Source organism: Poecilia mexicana, unplaced genomic scaffold (genome assembly GCF_051168715.1).
Source record: "Poecilia mexicana isolate PSO_F unplaced genomic scaffold, ASM5116871v1 scaffold_22, whole genome shotgun sequence".
In the NCBI taxonomy this organism is placed as follows: Eukaryota; Metazoa; Chordata; class Actinopteri; order Cyprinodontiformes; family Poeciliidae; genus Poecilia; species Poecilia mexicana.
In genome coordinates, this window is record NW_028263391.1 from 15856217 (window position 1) to 15882431 (window position 26215).

Here is a 26215-nt window from a genome sequence, read left to right on the forward strand (position 1 = left end):
GAAGAAATGTAATTTGGCTCTTCCTGTCTCCCTGCGGACCAGCGCTACTCTTCACACTGTCATTCCTTATGAGTCCTTTTACTAACAAGGCATGCGTGCTGAGATGCGGGATTAGATTTAGTTGCAAGACATAATTTACGGAGTTTGTTGCACTTGGAGATAAAGCAGACACATGGGGATGTCAACATGCACGCGGCACAGCTTCTGTGTTCTCGGGGTTGCATAGATTTAAGTGGCAGATCTGCAAAAGCTAAGATTTCTAGTTTGTTGTCAGTATTGAGTATCTGGTTTGGTGAGTCCTGACAGTGGAACGAAGTGATGAACCAACACTAATGAGGGATCTATTCCTCAGGGAGGCTGGGCAGGGAGGAGTTAACAGTGCGCCGCTTCTCTCCTCTCTGCTTGATGACATCAGTATTGTCTCTGCATCCATGAAATTAATTTTTCTAATCTTAGTCAGCAGGAGCAGGGGGAATTTGCACACATTAGTATGGAACTCGATCTGCATTCGCCCTTTGCTGCAGTCTCTTCTCATCTTCGTAAACTTCCTTGTGCCACCTCGTCATCTTCCCATCCTATTTCATTCCTCATCTTTGTTAGACAATAGCCGCAAATGCATGGGGTTTTACTGCTGAACACTGCAGCTTTGTACTGGAGGAAGAGGCATCACAGGACCCTGCAGTTCAGAAAGAGTTTGAGCGTGCTCTGCTCTGTATGGTGCAAATAAATAACAGAGAAGACGGTACGGTTTTTTTCTCCCAACAGACTGTGGCTGCAGCACTTTGAGTCTCCAGAGACAGGCGCAGCGGAGAGGATAAAGAGGGGCTGTTGACAATAATTATCTGTATTTGTTTCTCCTCACATGTGCACACATGCTAAAACGGTTTCACTGTGGGCTCCTCTGCAGTCTGGAAAAGTCTGGAACTTAGGTAGTATCCAGGGCTAGATTAGCTAGGGACAGAAATACAGTATGAGGAATATTTGTACCCACTTGTGTGTAGAATGTTCTGACATTTACACACGTCCATCCGTTCATCCACCCATGTGTCCAGTGTGTGGGATTTTCAGTTTCCATGTTCAAAATGTGACCACTGTGGAGATATCTGCCTTAGATATTGTCAGAATTTCAATTTATTTGATAAAAGTCAATTAAAATGGACCGCAAATTCTTTAAATTTGGAAAATAGTATTTTTAGACATATGAAAAGAAAAAAAAAATATTTGTGAACCCTGTTGATTACAATAAAATGTCTCAATTGAAACTCTGCAGAGTTCACTCTGCTAAAAAGCATTGATTTCTATATAAATAATGATGATGGGTAATGATGTGATGACACAGAAAGTAACATATTACTTTCTGTGTCATCACATCATTATGTTTTAGTGATTTAACATATTTCCACATGGCTACCTTGCAACATTTGATATCTAAACATGCTTTCCTTTGGAACAACTCAGAGAGTATCCTCAAACCTCTCAACAGAAACTATTACCCGGCTGACAGAGAGAGAGAAAGAGAGAGAAATCCTGCAGCAGCCAGCGTTAAACCACCTGGTGATATAAAGGATCAAAATAGTTTGCTGAATTGCTCTTTTGGGGTTCAGCCAATTTCAGAAGTAGCTGTTTCTCAATAAAGCAGCTTGTAGCCCATAAAGAACATATGAAGGAACATCTTTTATTGCATCGTTGTTTGTATAGACATGGCTGTGCTGTTCGAGTTTTTAAAAACCCCCACAGAAGACGGAAGCAGAGACACTTCAGCCCTAAAGGCAGGAATCCGTAGCCCACTGTACTGCTGTGGGTAAGATATACAGTTTGTGTTTTTTCAGCTTTCTGTAGATTGCGGGTAGCAAAAATCTCAAGACAGAGGCTGACTTGGAAAGAATCATGCCTTGCAAAGTAATTCACCCGTTAAAGATTTCTGCATTTTCTTACATTAAAATGTATTATATGAAAATTTGATGTGATACAACATGCAGCAACGCATAAACAGCAAGTAGATCGAAAATGATTGATGGTTTGCTTTTTTTTTTTTTTCTTTCTCAAGTAAAGACCTAAAATTGTAGCATGTATATGTATTCAAACTCCCTGACTCAATACTTTTTGGAACAGCTTCTCTTTGCAGTTACTGTCTTGTGATGTATGTTTATAGGACTTTTGTAGATCTGTCGAAATCTTCCCTCACTCTGCTTTGTAAAGTAGCTCAAGCTCAGCCAGATTAGATAGAGAGAGCATTTTTGACCATCTTTTTCAAGTCTTGCCACAGATTATCAGTTTAATTTATGTCTGGACTTTGTCTGGGACATGCTAGCACATATCTATGCTTTGTTCTAAACCACTCCTTTTGCAGGAGACATGTCTCACGTATTCTGCAGCATCTAGCATGTTTTCTTCCAGTATTTTCCTCTATTTAGTTCCATCCAACTTCCCATTAATTTGATGCCACATGGTGTTGGTGTTTTAGCCCATTAAGAGTTTTACATGTAGGATAATCAATAGTTTTTCCATTTAAAAAAAAATCTGCCAACTTAGCTGCAGATTGTGCAGCTCCCCCACAGTAACCGTGAGCCTCTCAGCTGCTTTTATTTCTCCCATTACTCTGTTTGGCAGTTTAGGAGAAAAACCAATGTCTTTGTAAGTTTGCAGCAAGGCTGCACAATATCAGAAAAACTATTAAATGAGATACTATGGCTGAATATTGTGGTGATAATATTGACTTGTTCTTTTAATTTTTTTTCCATTTGTCACTATTTTCCAGCCGTAGTTTATGAGCATCTGCTTCTTAGCTACTAAAATAGACACATTGTGTGGCCATTGAAGGTAGTGATAAAAACAGGCAAGATATATTATTGGCATTAAGAATTTGCATCCATGGAACTTCAGATATAAGATCCTATCATATATTGCATCCAAGCAGTCTTTTGAGAAGGCAACATTCCAGTGATGATTATAATTTAATATCGCACAACTCTGACTTGTCGGCCTCGTTCCATTATTTTCATGAGGCTGTTTCTTTGATAATGTTCTCTTTCAAAATTGAGGCCTCCAAACAACAGCTGGTTTAACACTAAGCTTTGACTAAATACAGGTGTACTCTATTTGCTAATTAGGTGATTTCTGAATGTGTTTTTTTTTTGCACTGGGTTTTACTTATGCATATAAGCATCTATAAGTAAATTCAAATTGAATGCAAATGTATGGCATAGCTTTTCAGTTTTTTTCCCCTTCCACTTTAAGTATCCTATATTTTCAATCTATAGCAAAAATACCAAGGCAAGTTTGTGGATGTAACATATGTGTTAGGCTTGCACTAAAAAAAGTCATTCAACAAAGCTGATAAAAGCAGCACTACCCTCCCACCCCCAAGGCATTTCTTCATCCAAAATGGGACTGGAATAATAACCGTTTACCAATATAGTTTTATGTTTCTTTGATCCCAGTGTGTGTCTCATAATCCGTATTTCCCACCCGTTTGCGTCAAACATTTTGCTTTCTCCCGATTAACAACTTAGCACATTAAAGGGAGAGGGGAGGAAAATCATTTTTGGAACATAAAAAAAAAAAATGTTGTCGATTGAGCTCTGAAAAGCAATTTGGCAGGTTTCACCCAACAGTAATTTCACCCATGTTCTCTTTTAATGGCTTTGTTTTGTAAGAAAGGGAGCAGAAAAAAAAGAAAGCTCACAAGAATCGAGAGGAGTTCATAAATTGAATTTTAAATTTAGCAGTTGAATTACTATTGTCTCCCATGCCTCTTTTTTTTTTTTTTTTTTTTTTTTTTCTTCGCCTGCGTTGAATGGCGGGCCCAGATGAACAAAAGTGAGAAACACATTTCAAGAAAGCAAAAAAAACAAAAAAAAAAAAACAATTTCTGCGTAGTTCCTTTTTGTTTTTTTCTTTTTATCGGCAGTTCCTCCTGGCTCGAACACGGTTCCCTCGGCGTCACATTCATTTTTGTTTTTTTTCCCCCTAAAGTACAGAACAGCCATTCCTCTCTAGTTAAGAGGAAAAAAAATACATTTCAGTTTGTCAGGAGCTGTTGTCATTTTTTGTGTGCTCAGGGGTGTGAGGGAAATATCTCAAAGAACAAGGCACCAGTGAGCTGAAATCCCATATAGTGGAACTTGTCATGAGAGTTTTGGCTTTTTGTAGGCGTGAGCGATGTGTAGAAAATCGACTGGTGTATGAGATAAAATTTTACTGTGACTCTTATATCTTAGAATTTCCCATAAATTTATTTATTTATTTTTTTAAAAACAGCACGAAGAAGAGAGGAACATTACAAGAACTGGAAGAGCGTGTGCGATAATCTGCTGCGAACATGTGTGTGTTTAATCCACTCTTTTGCTTCCAAAACTCTGTAGTGGTTGTTGTTTTTTTTCTCTCTCTTCAGTACCTCCCTAAGTGCAGGATTCAATGGCTTTTTTTTGCAAGCATGTGTGCATGCTTGGCAGCTGCATGAGGGGATTTACTCGTGTTGCACTCAGGGTTATTTTGCCAAACTAAGGACCTCTTGAGATGAACTAGTGAACTGGACGGAGTTTGGAAAGGGGGTTATTTTCCTCATATCGTAACTGCCACGGTGCCATGTAAACTGAAGAGTGTTTTTCTGTCTACCTTCAGTTTTTTTTTTTTTTTTTTTTTACAGATTGAGCAGGACATGTGCTGCCCTTTACTTATCCAAAGCGCCATTATTGCTACATTAGAAACATATGACCAGCATCTGTTTGAGAACATAATTCGCCTAAAAAAAAAAGAAAAAAAATAGTGAATCACCTCTTTTGTGTTCGGTTAGTTTTTAATGTATTTCCAATCGGACTTGAGGGCTAGCTCTATTTTGGTGCTCCGGAAATTGAGTTAACTTTTTGTTTATTAGTTCTTTCTAGTGTCCAACTAAAGCTTAACAAGCAACTATGAATAACATGATGATTTCTCTGGATAAGTGGAAACAGACAAGTTAAACTTCAGCCATTAATGTTTAAAAAGTTGGCATGACACTTTTATACAAGAAATGAGAAAAGTGTTTTTCCTTTCTTGAAATTAGAGCAACAATTACTCTCTTGTGCACTTTACTTCAGCGTGGTCAATAATTTTGTGAGATAGATTTTTTTTTTTTTTATTATTTATCTTACATGTTGCACTATTTTTATTATAACATTCATTTTTTATCCTTCCCCCAAAGTGTTTTCAGTCCTGAGAAAGTATAGTTGCAAAAGCCAATCTTTAACTTATGCTTTGTTTAGTTTGTCTTGAATGTTGGAAGTCGGCTGTGGGAATGACACCGCGCCTGGGCTGAGCTTGTTATAGTTGGATAACCTGTGGGATTTACCATAATTTACAGACCATAAATCACTCAGGAAAGAATAAAAGAAGAAGAAAAAAATATCTTCTTAAAACTTCTTAAAACCACTATATTTAACTTATTGCTAGCACCAAATTACATTACTCAAACAAGAGCTATAAAGCTTTATTTACGCAAGAATTACGTGAAAACTCCTGACAGTGTGTTAGTGTTAAACCAAGGAGTTTGAGTAGAGATGTATATGATGCACTGACCTAGATTCATAATTTTACCTGTGATATCAAATTCAACTTCTTATTAACATTGAAGCTTCATGTTGTAATGCTTAGCTAAAATGGGCAGTTCTGTGAACTCATGAATTAAGCTGACCTTAAGCAACAGTGCTTAAAGCTGATTAATGAAAGGGTTAACGCCGCACCACTGCAGCACCTGTTCTTTATCTGTTGGTGGTAGAAACAAAGAGAAACTGGTGCTAAGCAATCGCCAGACCTGGTACCAGTTTCACTGAGCAAAGCTGTGAATAATCCCCTTATTAATAGCGTCGCGTGAGAATACGGATGAATCAGAAAGAGGTGCACCTTATGATTTCAACCAGAACCATGTACCAGCAACTAATTAAATGTTACATTTAACTACTGAAGTCCTGATTATGTGAACCATGACAGGATAACCCTCCTCACACCCGCTCATGCACCTCCATGCTGTGAAATAATTTCAGACACTCATGAACACTCATGCCTCTCTCTCTAGCTTTCTTACACCAATTTTCTCACTATCCCGACTCTCTCTATTTCTAAATCAGTTTCTCTTTCTCCATCCACTCTGCACTTTGTGAAATAGTCCAAACTATCCCATGCACATGCCTCAGTAAGCAAAACCCTTTTTAAAAAGTGAAGCACCTTGGCCATCTACTCGTAACCAGCTGTATAAAGTGCTCCCTTCCCCTGACATGTCTTCTTGATATTAGCCTGGCAATATGAGGCAGCTGCAATTTCTCCTCTACGGTAGACGAGGTGATATTGAGTCGGGGAGAGGAGAGGAACCAGAGGAGGAGGAGGAGGAGGGTGGCGGTGGTGGTGGTGGAGGAAGAGAAGGCAGTTAGTTACAGAGAAAGAGAAGAGAAGTGAAAGTGTGTATAAGAAACAGTGGGAGCAAAATGTCATAAATCACTCATGATCCTACATGGCAGAGACAAAAGGAAGAGAGCATGAAAGGAGAAAGGAAAGGCAGAGGAATGTCACTTTATCTTCCCTGCAGACTGACAAACTACTGGTGGCGGATTAGCATTAGCCCGATGCACTGTACAGGAATTTTCCAGTGGCTTACTGAGACCCCAAACAAACCCTTGAAACTTCACTGAAATACTTGCTATACGATGGGATAAAAAAAAGCCCTGGAAACATTTTCTTTCTTCTCTTTGAATTTCTTTTTTCATTTCTTTTTTGGGGGTGAGGGGAGGAGGCTTCTTATAATAAGAAACCCAGCTCCAGCAATGTGCTTTTTGAAGCCAGTATTGACTGCTTGGTTACCTCAATTACCAGACTCCAATTTATAAGCATGAAATGTTTCAGTTGTAAGAAAAAAAAAAAAAAAAAAAACGTCTGGATCCTGCATAACCCTTTTGTTGAGTTTATTTATTTATAAGAGCATATTCTTTGCTTTCTTAGTAAGATTAAAACTTATACATATTTTCACATTTTAGTTCAATGATTGTTCTAGACATTTTTGTGTAGTTTTTATAGAAATCTTTATTGTATAACCTTTTATCATATTTTCTAACCCGATTCATTTGACTTGGGCAAATAATTTGGGGGATCTGGTTGCCTTGCAGTGTAGGGATTAATTTGTCTTACAAAAGGAAAGAACGGAATATTATATAAAGTAAATAAACAAATAAGTACTTTGCTCGTTGACTATAAACTGTTTTATGGTATTTGAGACGGGAGATATATAGTTATTCTTTTTGCTGCCAGTTACTTTAAACAGCATTTAAAGCAGTTTTAGATAAAGGTTTTGTTATCTTTAAATATTAATGTGAGTTCATCCTGTGAAGTGTGTGTGGAAATAATTGGTTTCTGGATGGAGCGAGCTTGCTAAGTGGGCTTTTGTTTGGCATTCCAATACTTGAAGCAGTCCTTCATCCGGTCCGTGGACAACGGTGAACAAATAACGACACTTTTTGGCAATGCTGATGCAAATGAATCCCTTTTCTTTCCCTCCACAGGTTCCCTCCATGGATTTCATGGCTATGAAGCGCTCACAGATGTATGGAATGACCAACAATCCGTACTCCACTCCTCAACAGCCAGGCGCCGGAAGTTACCCCTCAAGCCAACCATACGCATCACCTCCTTCACATCGATATCCAATGAGCATGCAGGGGAGGAGCCAAATGAGCATGAGTGGCATGCAATACCCTCAACAGCAGGTACGTCAAGAGAACCCAAAGGCTTCGAGTTTGAATTGTGTGCTTTAGGCTGATTACTTGTTTCAAGGTGAAGCAAGGTTTTTAGCAATTGATGTTAAGTTCGCTTAGTTTAAAGTCAGACTTTTCTCTGAGTACAAAACGTGCAGAGTAAAGAGGCTGGCCGTTCCTCATGTGCTCCCACACTCGTCTGGCCATCTGGCTTAAGTAAGGCTGCCGCACTGTGTGAGTATTAAAAGAGTGCCACATATTACTACTGTTAGGGTTTGCTACTTTAAATGGCCTGACAAATTGACCACGTAATGTTGGCTTGTTTGTCTATGAAGAGCAGAACCACATAAAAGTCTAATGTTCTTTGGAAAAAAGCAGGGAGAGTTTTCATAAATGTTATGACTTTTACATAAATCTATGAAGTAAGATAACCTTTTACTACATGCAGTATTCATGTTAGCAGCAATGTGTGTAATTGTTGCTTTTCTGTTCCAAATCAATAATTTGATTAGGTTACACAACTTTTGTTTGTGTTAATATGCTGAAAATGTTCCTTTTTCATTGTTGTTTTGTGGTTCCAGTTATTGTTCCTCATGTTACATGTCGTGTTTGGACATTTAGTTTAAGGTTTGGATTTTCACCTTTTGTTATTTGGAGTTATTGTCTCAAACAGTCTTTCATGGCCCTGGTCCTGATGGTCCACTGTCCTTCATGGTGTATGTGTTTACCCGCTGCTACACACCTGACCAGAATAACTTGGTGATTATCAGGGTTCTGCAGCACTTGATGGCATGCAGTCGCTAATGCTATCATTTGAATCAGGTGTGTGGGAGCAGTGCTTCATCTGAAACACAATGGTCAGTGGGTCTTGAGGATCGACGTTAAAAAAAAAAAAAGCTATTCTTAAAGACCAGCCATGTCTCACATCTTGGACTGCTGCCATGTTTCTCCGGTTGTTTGCTTAATTCCTGTGAAACTCCTTGCTGGGTGTGCTGAGTTTGACGGTTCACCTGTCTGCAGATGCATTGAAGCGTGTTTAGACTTTACTCTGGTTTTCCATTGAATGCATTTCTGTATACTTATGCTTGAATCTGTATTTACACAGACTTAGCTGTTTAACATGCATGTTGGCCCACATCAGTGTCTCTCCTTGCAACACAATAGGCCTGTAAGACAATGGTGCTTGTGTCTGCTTTACAGTCTTAAGTAAATCAAATTTCCACTGTAAGGTGATTGGTTGTGTGGCTGCGATGAATTTTTGTGACTTGATTGTGGCAGAGACTGAAGTTGTGTGTCTGTGTGTGGATGAAAACATATCTTCAACAGTGTTTTTTTGGGGGGCGAGATGGAGGGGGTAGTTTATGCTGTTCCCCACCGTCATATTTGGCTGCTATATTTAGTCTGCCTGGGTCAGTTGGTCTGGACTCGAAGGCTTCTCACTGGGGCGACTGAGCTGAGCTTCCACACATAGCAAAGCTACACAAACAGAATGAGAGAAAATCATATCAACTCCCAGACTTCCTGTTTTGTGTAAAATTTATGCAGACATCTGGAAACATGCGGCAGGAAAGACTTGCTTTACACAATTGACACAAACGTGATTCACACAGGATCTTTCTAAGGAAAGCGTTGTCAGATGCAAAACTAATAAATATGAAGAACTAAAAGCAATTTTTTCCTTTTAGTTTCCAAAAGTGATAGGTCAAAACTTTTAAAAGGAGATTTTGTTTGAATAGGGTTATAAGCATTTAATACAGTATGTGGAAATTATAACTTTTTTTGGCTTATTTATTTAGGTCTAATTCAGATTTGTTGGTCTGGCTGAGGCTGACGGTTAGTGTGAGTGGGACCAAGACCAAAAGGGACTCTCTCAGAACGTACTACCTAAAGCGGTTTAAATAATCTCACTTTAAAACAAAATCTATCCCGTTGAACTGAGCTGGTTCTACTGCAAATGGATCCTACTTTCTGTTTCAGATATAGTGTTTTAGTGAATTCCTTCTGTGTTGAAGCGCCTGTTCTGGTAGGTGACTTTAATGCAGTCCCAACTCAGTCACTTCAAATCTCAGACTTCATTGCTTTAGGTCCAAAACCCCCTCTGACGCATTTTTGTGATGACAACACGCTCCCAAAATGATCATTACTGAGCTCAATAAGGGGTTTCGCGTTATGAAATACACACAGTTGGGAGCGGGCGGGGGTGTATATGTGAAGACATGCTGTGCTCTGAGAGTAATACCAGTGCACAAAGACAGTACAGTCAGTCAGACATACACAAGAAAATACATCCCTGGTACTATTTTGTGATGAAATCCTCTGGCGTATTTCATAGGGGAGGCTGTGGTCGGGGTAGCAATCACTGCATAGCGTTATGGAATGTAATTAGTTCAAATAGAATTAGTTGTTCACTCTGGCTATAGCCATGGGAACTGTGCTTCTAAAGTTTCTAATTATCTAGCTCTGGCTTTAAAAGCAGCACCACCGCATTGCCTATCTGAAAGCCGGTGAAATCTAGCTCGCGGTAATGAGTTCGGAGGAGGAGGTTTAATTCCAACCTCTCAGATGAGCGTAATGAGCCTCACCTACAGAAAAAGCGGTCAGGGGTCTGATCAGGCAGCAGAGGAGAGGTCCGGGAAATGAATGTTCCAAAATACTGTGTGCTGCGGAAGGCGCAGCATGTCAGCTCCTGAAGTGACTGTTAATTACTTGCCAAAAGACGCGCTGAAATGCGGTTTGGACAAACACGGCCGCAGCTGACTCTGAAAGAGGAACAGTCGCCCTCTTTCCCAAGCGTGGATGTTGTGAAACTTTTCCAAGATCAGCTGCAAATGCCAATCCTGGCTGCAGCTGTATCAGCAAGGGGGATTGTGGGTGATGTAAGGCACAGCACACACTATCCCCCGTGATGCATCACACTTCAGGGCTGAGACCCCGGCTTGTCGTAGACAGGCATGCTGAGTTGTTGCCAAGCAACGTGACGTCAACAAAGGCAAAGCGTATTTGTCTGTGATTTCCCTGGGACGGAGCGACTGTGTTGGCCGTCTGAGTGTGTGTAGGGGTTTTAACAGTGGAACAAAAGGTCCTATTTTACCGCCTTTCAGTGCTGTGGTTGAATCATGCAAAAATTAAGCCCAATTTATTTAAAATAAGCTGTGCTTGGTAATATTTCTTTCACCAAGGTTATTTAAATGTGTGAAGACCTGATTTCTGCCTTCTAGTCACGCCTCTCAGGGTGTTTTATATAGACGGGGATTGAGCCTTGACCACTGGGGATCATAGTTTGGTTCTCTGACCAACTCTTTCCTGCCACTGCAATAGAAAATTTCATTTTAACTCTTTTGTTTTAATTTTATCTAAATAATAAGGATTGATAGTGTTTTGTGCAAATGCATGTTTTGCTTAAATATTTGTTACTGTGTAAGTGTTAAGAGTGCCTGCAGCTATGAGTGACTGATAAAGAAGAACTAGAAGTTTCTGTTGGAATCCTTGTCAGCTGTCATTTCCTGCCATACATGTGGGGTGTGGGTTTCCAACGAAATGTCTTAACTAAAAGTCGTTCCCTCCAATGAGGCGAGGGGCAGTTGCATGACAGCGGCTAAAGATGTGGCTCTGTTGTCCACCTGGTAACAGAGATAAGTTCAGACTTGGGGTGTGTCCTTTTTGGCTGTGAGTATATAATATAATGGGTTAGAGCCCCAGTTAAACGACGTTTAACTGAAGTCCTAAAAGGGGTTCGGGTTTTAATGATTTTATCTTTTTTAATCTTTCTCGAAATCTCTTTCTCTTTCTCACTGTTTATTCAATGTCACATGCTGTTTTTTTAATTTTAATTATGTAAAACACTTTGAAATGCATTGCTGCTGATATGTGCTATACAAAAAACAAATTGATTGATTGATAATCATGTGATCTGTGTTTTTCGTGGCTCTTCTACTGACTGTTCAGTGAGGTGGGTCTTCGTTTGCTTTTGCCTTTGAATAAAAATAAAGATGAAGATTAATCTTTCTCTACTTATTGGAACAGATTCTCATTCTTTGATGACATAATTTTTCCCAATGCAACCTTGTCATTGTACTTAATTAAGTAGATACTTTGTCCTGTAAGTAGGACAAAATGTGTATGCAACATTACCTGGTCAATTTGAAGGTAAACCATCAAGTTTACCATCAAGAGATAAGAGCTTTTTAAAAGGTCTCTGATGACCTTTTCCCTAATAGTGCAGCGCTATGGAAAGTTTTAGGAAGAGGAATTTTGGCCCACTCTTCTTTGCAGAGGGTTTTCCAGCATGAATAGCCTGTTTAAGGTTATGCCACAGCATCTAAGCTGCGTTTAAATCCAGACTTAAACTTGACCACTCCAAAATCATCTTCTTCTTTTCAACCGTTCAGAGCTCGACTTCCTCTGAGTAGAAGCCATTCCTTCAATGATTTTCTTGCTGTGTAACCTGAGTGTTTTTCTCTGAGGAACAACATCCGTGTCAAAGAGTGATGTTAGCATGACCTGGTAGTGCCTAAGCATGATATCCATTCACTAGCAGTTGACTCTGATCACCATCTGATTTTTTTGTGCATTTCTACCATCACTGAAGCTGCAGGACATGAAAGAATACTTAATGTAGATCTCAGACCTCTACATATTTTCACATTGATAAATAAATGACATCACTAAACCTGCATTTTAACTCAAACAGTACTTGACAGACATTATGTGCTTGCGAAACATAATTTTTGCTGTGTGGCATCATCAGAACTATGGTTAAAATCTGTTGGATACCGGTAATAACAAAAACAAGCAAAAATTAACATCAAGACAGTTGATTAGGGAGGCAGGTGTTTTGGGGAATGTCAGGTCACATGAGAAAAGTGTCTGTGTGGGAAACTGGAATGCAGCTGAAATGGGGGAAAAAAAAAAAAAAGTGCTGCCAATTCTGAGCGTAATTTCCTGTGATGTCAGCGTTGGCAGACAGAGAGGAAAAGGCATTTGAAGGAAACATTAGTGTTTGATGTGAAAGGGAAGGGAGGAGAGGATGGGGGGAGTGAGAGAACACCGAGAAGAAAGATATCCTGGGAAATAGTTGAGAGGGAGAACGAGAAGAGGGAAGGTGTGTGTGTGCGTGTGTGGGTGTGTGTGTGTGCGTGTACATGCGGGCTTGGAGGAGGAGGGCGAATGTGTCAACCAATCAGGCAGAAACCATTACCCGTGTTGGATGTTTGTTCCTTACATGCTGGGCCAACTTAATAGGAGCCAAGCATTTAAAGTCAAGTGGAAATGCAGCTGACCTGCCACTTGTTCACTACACACACCTAGAAGACCAACAAGGAAACCACCATCCTTTAAGGCTTTGTGTAGCTTAAATCAAATTATTTTTGTTTTGACAAATATTTATTGGTCTAGAAGTCAACAAAGAAAACTTGAAAAAATTATACACTGATATTGTTTAAAATGTAGTTATTGTTGTTAACATCCATCTAATATGCGCATCAACTTTTTTTCAACTAAGACATCAGGCCAGTGGGAGGACAGATAAAGAGCATTTGCCGGTGATCTACGCATGTTGAAACTGTAAATTATTTGCAGTTTTTTGTGCATTTGCATGCTTGGTGAAAGCATCAGACTCTCTGTTTTGTCCCGTGAATCGGTCCTTCCAGTTTTGCAACATCCGTTTTGTGGAACATTGAGTCCTGTCATGACTTTGAAGTATGTGCCGCTTGTGATGTGGGCCTGCTTTAGATAGTGTGTGTATTGGATCAAGTGTGTCGGAGTTTCCAACAGCGGCAGGACTTGGGTGCATTACTTTAGCTGGGACTTGCCCCGTGTCATTTGTTCCATGTTTAAAGATCACGTGAAATTAAATGTCATTTCCCATGAAGTGCCGCCACTTTTTTCTAAAACCTAGCATGTTGAGTTTATTGAGTCATCAGCGTGTTTGCATAGAGTTGCATGAGATTTAATCGTGTTATTCTTTGGTAATTGCTTTGATTTCCAGCAGCAGTTGTGTAAATGCAGTAGCAGCTGAACAAATGTGTGGCGCACATGGCATGTGAGTCATATTCATATTATTAAGGCAGCACGTCTTTTTACACTATTATGTCGTTTTACACTGTTATTGGGCCCAAAATTCAAATGTAACACAGATGCTGCTTAATTTGATCACAAACATACTTATAGATAAATGCAGTTAACTTTCTCTGCAGTTAACTGCATTCAATGCAGTTAAATTCTCTATTTAGAAAAAAAAAACACTGGAGTTTGCAAATGCAAAGATTTAAAAAAAAAAGAGAATTTGGAAAATGGAATGGAATGGAAAATGGAATTTCTGCAAAAGTCCAACAAATTAAGTTTAAACAGCTCACTGAGAACATTAAGCTGCAAAATGACTGTAATGTAAAGTATTTGTGTTTTTGTTCACCAGTTCTGACACACTTGTTGGATATGAAATTCAGTTTATTTGGTTGTGTTTATTCATTTTTCATTTATTTTTTTGAAGAAATTTGTTCAGAAAATAACAACAAAAAAAATACAATAACGGTCAATTTAAATTAAGTTTAATGGATTTTTATTTAAGCAACATCACATTTTACGCTTTGCAATCCAAACTTAGCGTGGCTCACTGCCATCAACAAACAAATGTTAACCTTCATTTCTTTTGAAGGAAAAAAAAATAAAACGGATTTGCTTATCACTAGTTTTTCTCCACCTTTCCCCATATCTCACAATCATCTTTGAACAAAATTTTGGGAACTCCTTTGTCAGTAGAGATGTCTAAATGAGATGTGATTATCGGTGATCATAATGTTATGCACGACTGGTGCGCGTCTGTTTTCTTTTCAGCTGGCCAGCAGCTGTGTACATTCCTGGACAATAAGTATTGAAAGATGGCTCTTCTTCCTTTTTATTCGCTTCACGTGTCAAAACATCTTTGACTGCTTCAGATGTTTTGCATGAAAGTATGAGCAAATGTGAGGCAACCAGTTGAACCATTCTTATTTCTTTACATAAATAGCCACAGACACTCTGTGTGAAGTAGCTTTGGTGTAAATTGAATGGTTCAACAGCAACGTTAATTATATATCTCACGTAGCGGTATAGTAACACAAACTGTCTTTTATGCATAACACCTTTGTGTTTTCCTACAATATAAACGTATCTCTTGTAGAGGAAAAAAAATAAATAGATAAAGACCTGTCACAAACTGCACCACTTGTAATCGAAATGTAGTAAACGTAAGAAAAATGTATTTTTAGTCTTTTGCTGTCATAGTCGGTTCAGAAACTTGACTCTTAAACATCTAGGAATTAGAAAATGGCTGCAAAGCTTAGGTTTCTCCAGTCTGTCTGGAACTCTTAATTAACATTTTATTAAAATCAGGAGTGCTGAAAGGTGAGCTGCCTTCACCTGAACAGACGCAGGCAGCAACAGCATCAATTCTTTGGCAAATATTCAGTATTTTCTCCACAGGTGCTTAATTAGAGTGATTGAGATCTGGGCCAATCTGAATTGAGGGCATAACTGCTGTTATAATTGTTCATGGATTAGAGGACTGCAATCATGCACTATGTTATCTCTTAATGGTGATGCTGTATTTCTGCTTCTCCTTCAGTACACTGACAATAGAAATAAAGAAAGAAAGAACAAAGACAATACTTATAAGGAAATTGGGGGAATATATTAATTCTTCTTAATTTTCCACCTTCACTGAGTGTCTGTTGCTTCAGTATTGCCAGAAAAACAGACGTTTACCATCTTTAAAAGTAAAAGCTGCAAATTAGGATTTGCATGTAACACAACTTTAAGGGAACTAGAATAATATGGTTAAACCAGTGGGCCCCTTCCCAGACCAGTTACAGTGTCTCAAATGTTCAGCTCAGCTCCCTGAACCAGATGTAGGCACAAGGATGTTATGGTTTAGGATGGTATTATTTTTATTAGTGAGAATGCTTGAGGCATTCGTTTATTTTTGTAAGTTCCAGTACAAATCTTTCACTTTTTCTTAAAGGTTGTCAGATAAGCAGCTAAATAAACATAGCTCCTCCTTACAGGAGCGTCTTTAACAATAATAATAAGAAAAAAGTGTTTAATTTTTTTTTTATAAGCATCAAATTTCAGCACGTTGAATAACACCCATGGTAAAAATGTGCTAGAATTATTTTCATTTTTTTGTAGTGGTAGTAGCAAAATTTCACACAGAAAAAAATGGGAAAAATCCAAATTTTCATTTGAGTGTATTTGCTCAGTGGGGAATGAAATTCTACAAAAAAGAAATAAATATTCCAACCCAAACAGTTGTGATAAAATTTATAAAATACAATTTTGCAAGGTTCTGACACCACCGAGGCTTATTTCTCTAAATGCCTTTTTTGAAAAGGAAAGATAAAAGAAAATGACACTTAGGTAGGATGGAAGATTGTTCACGTCTTAACCAAGGATCCCAATTTGCGTAACGTTGCAACCAATGCGAGAAGGACGTAAACTTACACTATGGTTGTCGTTGAACAAAAGGCGTTGAAACTCCTCGTGTGACCAGACCTCATCTTGTGGGCTATTGAGCTTAAAGAGCTGGATGGCCAATTTATAACATTGCTTGAATGGCGGGGGGGGGGGACTTTGAAGCACTTAGCGGGTCTGGGTGGTAGGGTTGCCTCTGGGGTTAATGCAGCCCGCATTGCTCGCTCAGACGGATGACTGGGAAGCCCCGATAAATCAGCTTCTCTGCCAGGAAAGATGGAGACAGAGGAGGCGAAGTTGGCTGCAAAGTGGACCACTCCAGCCTCTGCTCGCACCTCTTTTGACACCCTTTCTTTCTTGTGCCCTCTTCAGCACTACAACTCATTCTACCTTGCATGGTACACACCAACTAAAGAGAGGTTTAGGTGAAAGCAGATGAACCAATTTGTGCTATAAGACAACAGGGTAAGGAAAAAAAAAAAGGACAATGATGGTGAAATGCTGATGAATTGAAGGTTCCTCTCTCACTGCGGAATAGATGAAGTTTCATGATCAATTAATTAGCAAGCTAGCCTTACGCACGTCAGTGACTCTAATGGCTGGCTCTCATTTGTAACTTTTATTACTTTATTGCTTTAAGGTGGCCCTCAGCCAATCAAACACAACGTAGAGCCATTTCACTGTGGCCATTATCTGGAAAAAAAGGGAAGACCCCCCCGCATCCCCACCCCCAACCATCATTCATATACTAGTTTAAGTGATGCCATCAATTATAAAGCATAGGGCTACCATATACATAAAGAGAATGACAAAACACTCAGACGCGTGAATTAATAAATTGCTTGTTCCCACAAAATATTAGAGTAAGTTAGACATGGATTGTATTCATTGTAGCAGATATTTTACAATTGCTGCTGTCGTATAGTCTTGATGCATTAGGTTCATATCTGCTATCTTCATTTTTGCAGCTGATTTAAGGTTTGAATTGAATGTAATTTGGGGTTGAATTTAGGCAAGAGATGCAAAACGTCGAAAGCTGTGTGTTTTTCAAAGATCAGAACTCAGCTCTTTGTGTTTGCGGTGCCCTATACGTGCCTGTTTGATAAGATAAAAGCACAGAGAGATGAAAGTGGAGCGAAACGAAGGGAGCGAAGAAGAGAGCTGAGGAAAAAAAAAAAAAAAGGATGCTTTGCATCTTTACTGAGTTAGAAGGGGATTAGTCGCTGCTCTAATTGGCTCGCTGAAAATTCTTCTCAGTTTACATCCAGATTAGAAATAGATGTTTTTTTTTTTTTTTCCTACTTAGGTCAAGGGGGATCTGGCATCTCAGCTTGTTCATTTGTATTTCACGGACACAGAACCTCTGCATTTATAAACAGATCAAAGAGAGCTGAGATGGGCTGGGATGGTGTTGTCAAGATTAAACCAATGAGTGAATCTTACGTTCATTTATTTCTTTATGGACTAGCTTGTGGACAAAGGGAGAAGCTTAACTTGTACTTTTTTCAGTTTAACACCAGACATAATAAAAACCAACATCTCGCATTCTGATTCCACCTTGGGAAAAATCACTAAGTAAATCTATTTTCTTCGTAATCTTCGCCTTTCACAAAAGCAAATTGCATTTGTGTATTGTTAACATCAGACTTTTGCCCGTTTTATTGGTTTACTTTCTGGGCTCCATAGAATCTGATCAAACTCCATTGCATGTTTCGTGCATATATTGGATCAGAGGGTGTAAAATTACAGTCTGTTACTGTTTTAGAACAGAGCTTTTACATTTTGCTGTGGCATCCTCTTCCGTTTCATTTTGTCACCATACTTAGAGATCGCCTGACTGTTATGAGCTAAAAGTTAAGCGCTTTGTTCACGGTTCAGGAGTCTCCCCAGGTGGTTAAATAATTGTCAGCTGAATTAATCAGAAAGCAGGGAGAACTCCTCTGCTGTTTCAGCCACCAACCCTGGCAAGAGGAATGGCTCTTCAACAACGGATACAGAGTGTCTGCATGAGTATAAGGAATATTATTTAGTCATCTCTACATGATTTGTTTTTCCAAATAACTTCTTAAATCTCTAGTGCTTGCTCTCTGTTTCATTCCGCATACAGCAACATTACATACATCTGAGAAATGTGTTGTCAGTGCAACCTCTTCACTGATCAATCAGGCTGAAAATCAGCCATGTGGGAAATCACTCCCAAAATAATATTCCCCTTCCTAAAATCAAAAAATAGAAAAATTATCACTACACCTCCCTGTTTATCACCAGCCCCTGTTCCATCTATTTCACGGAACGCAACAGTTCACAGGTCACTTTCGGTCCAAACGGCAGCACCTCATCATATCAGCATCCATCTGGAGACGGTTTCACGGCAGGAGACCTAAAATGCAAACATAATCTCCTGAACTGACAGTGGCCACTGATGGTGAAAAAGTCCTCTCCAACTCCCTCCCCTCTTCCCTTTTCCCTGCTCAGGTGTAATTGACATGACTCCTACACAACCTGGAGCTTGTCATCACAGCAAGCGGTTAAAAAAAAAAAAAAAAGTCGAGCTGCAGCGTGCAGAAATGATTGGTCTGATAGATGTTTTAGTGCTCCATTGTGATGTTTACATGGATCACAAGCCCCTCTATTCTTGATAATGATTATTTTCTATCTGTCAAGAGTGAATGTGGTTTGCTTTAGGTTCCTGTATGAAATGTCTACTGTGAACGCTGAGAAATTACTTGTTTAGACATCTTAAGTGATTGGTTATTTGTATCGACAGCTGGACCACTTTCATGTCAACCCACTCTTTTTTTTTTCTTCTCCTCCGTAGCCATTTTTGACCCCGTCACCGAATCACATTTGCCTTTTTTTCCACCCTGTTGCCTTTCTTTCTCGATTTCCTCTCTCTGCTGTCTTGCTTGGCCTCAGATTGGGGTCAGGAGTTTAGTAGGGGAAAAACATTTAGAGCTGGTGGCACAGAGCCCAGAGCCACTCACAAAAATAAAGAAAAAACAAAAATAAATGGCTTTTTACACACACACACACACACATGCATGCACACACACATATAACAGACCACATTAACCTTTTCTGCTTCTGCAAATGTTTCCATCATGGCTCAGTCTGAAACAGCAGCAACAAGAAGCTGCTTTTTGTTTCATTAGCTTATGCAGAAGAAACTGAGAATGAGAGAAAGGAAAGCTTATTTTTCAGGGTTCAGAAAGTAATCTACAATGAAAAAAAGTGCATGTAGGGATCAGATATGTCTTTGTGTCAGTTTACAGCCACACTACCTGCTCACTCTTGCTCTGTCTGTTTTATTTGATGTTATCGACATGTCAATAAGTCACGATTGCTGAATAGACGGCCGTGTTTTTTTCATTTGAGAATAAACAGCTGCAGTATATGAAGCACACTGTACTTCATATAAAAAAGTGAATTGTCTACGATTGCGTGCGCAACCTTTTATTTCTCGCGTTGCCGTTATCTGGAAGTGTGCCTGTTTATTAAGTTTTGGCCTCACAGAGCAGGCCGTCCTTCAGGTGGCTCGCATGTCGGGAATCACAGCGCTGCACATCGCTCCCCCTGTCCCTCACTCCTTCGCTCCTCCAAGGGCAGCTCATTCCCGATGGTGCCAAGGGCCTCCGATGTATGAGAAGGGGAGGTGGGGGGAGGTGAGAGAGATGAAAGACAGAGAGGGACGGGGGAATCGCCTTCACCTTGGGGGAAGAGATGCGAGCGGATGACAAGAACAATGATGCATCCCTTATTTCTCTTCCTTATGTTTAATCATGAGCCTGTTGAAGCTGACCCTGTCCCCTGGCGCTTCACGTGTCATTATGGGACTCACCTTCGTTTACAATTTATAAGTGTGCAGGGTTTTGGCTGTGATGCAATGATCTCATCACCACGTAGCACCTAAAAACCACTGAATCTGTTTTTAGTTATTTTTTTTTCTCACCCAAATGAAAGCAGCACGCAAATGTCCAACAAAATAAAGATTTGTATTTGTTGCTTGCTTATTTCAAATCTTTTATTAAATATACACTGCTCAAAAAAATAAAGGGAACACTCAAATAACACATCCTAGATCTGAATGAATGAAATATTCTCATTGAATACTTTGTTCTGTACAAAGTTGAATGTGCTGACAACAAAATCACACAAAAATCATCAATGGAAATCAAATTTATTAACCAATGGAGGCCTGGATTTGGAGCCACACACAAAATTAAAGTGAAATGTTCCCTTTATTTTTTTGAGCAGTATATTTTATTGAATATTAAAAAAAAAAAAAACTTGAGACATGTTGAGGTAACTTTTTATTGCCATTGCAAACACATTGAAAAAAGGCTGTGAGCTGTAACAGGTCTGCATTGATATCTTTGGAAAAATAAGTCAATTAAATGTTTTAGAGGCACAAACGGCCACCCACAGTCTGTACAGTCTTAGCCTGTGACCTGAATATTCTCTGTGTATAATTTTACTATGTGGTGTCTATTTTTACCTCCTAATATGTTTAAGTGGTTTAAAATTGATGGCCATCCTTTGCTGTTATTCTATTATAAGCGGTTATGGTTTGTCGCATTCCCTTTGATGAAGCCTTTTCCACCAACAAAACACAAACACAACATTTTTGATTCCTGTTAACAAGCACTTACACATCTTTTGCCGTAACAATAAATGCATAGTTAATACGCATACAATTTTGAAATTTTATAGAAATGTTGGGTTTTTTGCAGAAATTATGCAATTCTCAATTTACTGTTTGCTTACAAAATACCTCTGTCAAAATCTACGGCTTTTTAAAATTTCCCGTTTTTTTTTTTTCCCCCACAGTCAGAATCTTTTAGGCGTTACATGTGACACAGCAAGAGCACAGCAAACACGGCAGGTCAACTAAAAATTGTCACTTTTGTGTTATTTAAATGCCTCAACCTCTTGCAGCGAAGAAGCTTTAGAGAGAAAAAGAGGTGAGCCAGCTGCCACTGTTGTCAGGAGTTATTTTGATAGTGGCACACTTTTTCATTCCCATGACTGACACATCTGTCAACACTGCCACTCCTGTCTTACCTTTCACCCGCTGCGTTCCCTTTACTGAAACGTCCTCTTTGATATCTGTTGTTAAGTCTGCGCTCGGATTTATCAGCTGCTGGAAATTTTAAATGTGGAGAGAAAAAGCCTCCGTTTCAGATGCTGCCTGTCTACAACTTGGATTGTCTTAATGCTACTTGCTTTAAATGTGCTTGGATGGAAGTATTTTAAAATAATTTGAAGCATTGTGTCATGGCAAAAGTAGTGGAAAAAGAGAAATGCGTCACCAGCTACGTGTATTTTTTATTTTTTTTCTCAATTCAATGTAGAAATGAGTGAATGTGATATAGAACTGTTTCTCAGTTGCTTATCACTGTATTGTGATCTTTTTTCTTCATCCAAAACTCATCTTTTATATCTTGTCTGTGTCGCTCTGTTCTCTCCACAAATCTTTTTTGCTTCGATGTCTTTATCCATCTCTCCCTCTCTGCCTTTATCGTGCGAAACATCGCCTTATCTCTTCCTTTAAGTATCTCAGTGTGTAACACCCGTCCTCTATCTTTCTTCATGCCTATCTGTCCATCTCTGTCTCTCTAAACATCTTCCCTTGCCAGTATAATGCCAGATTCTTTTGTGCTTTCCATGCCCTGTTTCAATTTCTGGCAGCTCAGAAGGAAATTTGTTCCTTTAAAAAAAAAAAAAAAAAAAATTTATAGTGTCTTGCAAAAGCAATCACACGTCTGACTTTTTCCACATGTTATCTCAAACTTAATTGCATTTTCTTGAAATTTAATTAGAGAAACATGCAAAGTAGTACATAATTGTGAAGTGGAAAAATGAGGATCAAATGTTTTTTTTGCAAATTATGAGTGTGAACGTCACCCTATAACTTTAATACTACCATATACAGTGATCCAGCTAAATATAGAAGTCACTCAATCTTAGAGGGATATTGCTTTTTCAGGTTTTTCAGGTTGCTTCTCTAGTGTGAGGTTTATCCTAATAAAACCTTAATTACAAATGGGTATAGTTTTATCTTAGTAATACATGCATCTGTTCTGTGAAGGTTTGTTAGAGAACACCAGTGAATAAACAGCATCATGAAGACCAAATAAGACGGCAGACATGTCAGAGAGAAGAAAGATGTGGAGAAGTTTAAAGCGGAGTTAGGTTAGAAAATAATAATCCCCATTGTGAATGTCTCTCTGCTCAATCACCAGAAAATAGGAGTTTAGCACAGTTTGCCACAAACCATATAGGTAAGTATGAGAAGGTCTTCTGGTCGATTGAGACCAAAATTTGCATTTTGTATTAAATACAAAACACTTTGTCCCCAAATACCCCACAGTAATTCATGACAGTGGCAGCATCAAAACCCTGTTGGAAGCAGCAGAAGACTTGAGACTGAGGTGGATGTTTTTTCCAGCAGGACACTGATCCAAAATATACACTTAATTGCTTAATGAAAGGCTTTTCATCTGAGAATCTGTGGCAACATTTAAACATTACTGTTCAGACCGTCTCCAAACTCTTTTTACTGACCTTACATTAATTTCAATTTTTGGATGTGCAAATCTGGTAGAAACATGCTCTGAAAAACAAGTGACTGCGAATCCTTTTCTTTCATTCTACAAATACGCACTGCTTCGTGCTGGGCTGTCAAGTGAATCGAAGTAAAATACGTCAGCATTTTTCTCTGGCATTGTGACAAAATGTGAAAAAGATTTAAGGATGTGAATACTTTTTTTTTTTTTTTTTTTTTGATAAAGTAGCACTTATTTTTACCAGTTGCCTTGCTGGCATGTAAATGTTAAAAGCTATGCATCGCTGATGTGTGTGCCTGTCAGGCCTGTCAGGTTGTGGGCGTGAATGTGTTCAGGGGTCAGTGTGATGGCACTGGTTAGTGCTCTGGTTGGCTGAGCCCATCTGTCACTCAAAACAGGGCCAACCTCTGGCCCCACTCACCAGTCAAGCGTATCGGTGCTTTGACAGAATTATGAAGATTTCTGTCCGTTCTTCATCGTCCCAATTGAATTACAAGTGGCGCCTTGTTCTGTGCAAGGCTTTTTTAACGGCTGATTTAAGGGACTTGCACCTCTGCATGTACTTCACATGCACCGTCTGCTTGAATGAGAGTTAGCATGGCTATTTAATGCAAAAGAGAAACTTTATTGCCTGCCTTTTCGTACAATTCTTGTTTTGATAGATTTTTGATTGAGTTATTCTCCGTTTGTTATGCTTTTTGGGTCTTAATACACCACCAAGGCTTTTGTTTTCATCACACTGCTGCGGCAGTTTATGGCGAATTATTTGCTTCGCAGGACGTCTATCCTGCGTCATTTCTCCCCACAGCATTTCACATCTGTTGCCGTTTCATTACAGACGTTTATTTGACACCATGTGCCTGCCAAGACACTCTGGATAAATCACACTGTTATTTAGTCTGCTTCTCCGCACCTGAGTGAAAGCAAAAGGCAGAAAATGGTCTTATTTTCTCCTTCCAGCGGTTATTTTTATTGGTGCAGCCAGCAGCGCAGCAAGTCTGTTTATCGCTAAACATATTCCCAGTCAAAGAGCATCAGGTTTCATTGAGTTGGTGTGTGCTCAGCAGGTACAGTGCATTTATGCAGTCTGCCCTAGCGATCCAACAGAAGCTGCATCTGAATAACTCTTTCTTCCCACCCAAAGCCACTTTGGCAGGTTGCTACTCGTTAGACCTCCAGTCTGCCTTCTGCCTGTGTGCTTATTTGACTGAATGGCAGGGGGTTGGTATTTCTATCTTTTCATATTTGTGACCGTCTTACTTGTTCATCTGCATGCTATGGTTACATTTTTGCAGCCCATCCCGTTGGAATGCAACAATGGCATACGTGCTTCAGATACTCTAATGAACAGTTTAGAGAAAAATAGTGGTTACACTATGAATTGCTAGTAGATCTGAAAAAGATCATGCTTAAAGTCTGCTGCTAGTTATTACATTTGACGATGAGTCAAAAAAGCTATCCTTGAATTAATGGCCCAAAATTCACTGCGTTGGAAAATCATTAACACTCTGTGTTGTCATATCATAGTCACACTTCAGAGTGTTGTAATTGGATTTCATGGAATAGACCAAAACAAAGTACCACATAACTGTGAAGATTAAGAAAACTTATATATTGGTTCCAAAAAATATATATATTTAAGTACAAATTGGGGTTATTTGCATGTGCTTTGTACACAATTTACTCTACAACACTTGTTTAAAATCCAGTGTGACTCATTACATTCAGAAATCATGTTGATAGTGACGGAGCTGAAAATCGAGGCGTCTTGTAAGAAAATATGTTATAAAGGCTACACAAGACATGACTGGGACAGATGTTCACCTTCCATCAGTCTCAAACATACACCCACAGCTATAATGGAATGGTTCAGACCAAAGCATATTCATGACTCAGAATATCCCATTCAGACCTAAATATATCTCTTCACAGACGCCTTTGACCCAAGCTGACCAAGCTTGAGCTATTTCGCAAAACATAGGAAAATGTTCAGTTTCTGAAAAGCTGGAAGAACCTGCAGATGTAACTGCAGGTTCCATAAACTATTCTCTCACAAGGGCAGAAAACAAAGACACATCACATTTGTTAGGTTGTTTTTTTATTTTATTTTATATATATACCAGAGAATTTGCATTCAGACTATGAACTGATCGGCCATTTTTCATGCTGATAATTGGCAAGGGTAGGTAGCCCTAAATTTATTCAGCGTTAAGCCACATTTCTTTCTCTTTTTTTGTGGTGGTGTTTTTTGCCGGTTTGCCTCTGTAGCTTCTGCTCTTCTGATTAGTCCCAGTTTGTGACTAGGAGATTCTTGTATCTGCATGTGTCTGTGAAAAGAGGAACCCTCCAATGGATTTCTGGTCTTGATTGCCAAGGTGACCTAATCTTCAACAATCTGAGAACAGCGGTGTTCCCGTTGAAGCTCACCGTGTTACAGCAGACTGTCAACACTAATAACTGGACAAAGGCTGCTTCACTTTTACTGGAGAAGCTTCGATGCAGGCCTAATAATACGCATATGTGTGAGAGAGAGTGAGCAACGGTTTATCTTTCTGGATTCATTCAAGTATTAAAGCATCAAATAGTAGCTTAGTGTGTGTGTGTGTGTGTGTGTGTGTGTGTGTGTGTGTGTGTGTGTGTGTGCGCAGTTCTGGCTGCTGGTAATGAATCCAGTGGTGTTGTTGGCATGAGCAGGGCCATGCTATTAACCTCTCTGGTAGCCCTACTGATCTCACCCTGTCTGTCCATCTCATCGGCCTAATGACACGCTCTCTCACTGTAAGCTCTGCTCACACACACATGCACACAAACCTGTCTTTGCTAATCAAATTCCCACTGAAGTGAAAAGTATTCAACACTGTCCAATCACTGCTATTGAGAAAGTCAAAAGCACTGAGAGAATATTTCTTTTCTTACAGCCCACTCAATGGAAGGCTCTCTTCAAAACCTGTTTCAGACGTATTAATCTCCACTGGTACTCTGCTGCCACCAGATCAGATTTCACTATGTTCTCCACAAGCCTGGAGTTTCATCATGCCTTTTATGTTAGAGGGGTTTCTCTCTCATAAAGCCTCTGCTCTGGCTGCATGCTCTTATCTGACAAAGCTGTATAGTGTGGTAATTACGTCATGTCAGAGGGCCCAGTAACGCCATCATTCGAGATATAAATCATGCTAAGTTTAAGAGTTTTACTTTGCTAAGGAAGATTTAAGACGACATCTTAAAGTAAGGCATTGGAAGTGGACGACAAGCTTGACAGATGCCCCAAATTATGGCCTTGTGTAGGTTTAACGAGTTTGTGGCAGAGCAACAAGGCATGATGAGAAGGAAATATGACATTAAAAGTGCTGTCGGTAGTCGTAAATGTTGTTTAATAATCTGTTCCTGGCTGTTTGTGTAAATGTGTGGCTGTCTCTGTGTGAATAAGGAAATCCACGCAGCAGTTCGAACACCTGGCGCTGTCTGTAGTCATAACAAACAACATGA

General features: G+C 39.3%; 1 protein-coding gene across 2 annotated transcripts in view; it reads left to right on the plus strand.

Annotated features, from left to right (window-relative positions):
* LOC106933831 (AT-rich interactive domain-containing protein 1B-like) overlaps window positions 1-26215 on the plus strand; it is a 195611-nt gene that overhangs the window by 23315 nt on the left and 146081 nt on the right. For both annotated transcript variants that reach the window (XM_015013342.2, XM_088002420.1), the window contains exon 2: window positions 7527-7730. In XM_015013342.2, coding sequence (XP_014868828.2) covers window positions 7527-7730 — 204 coding nt within the window. The remainder of the gene's footprint in view (window positions 1-7526; window positions 7731-26215) is intronic.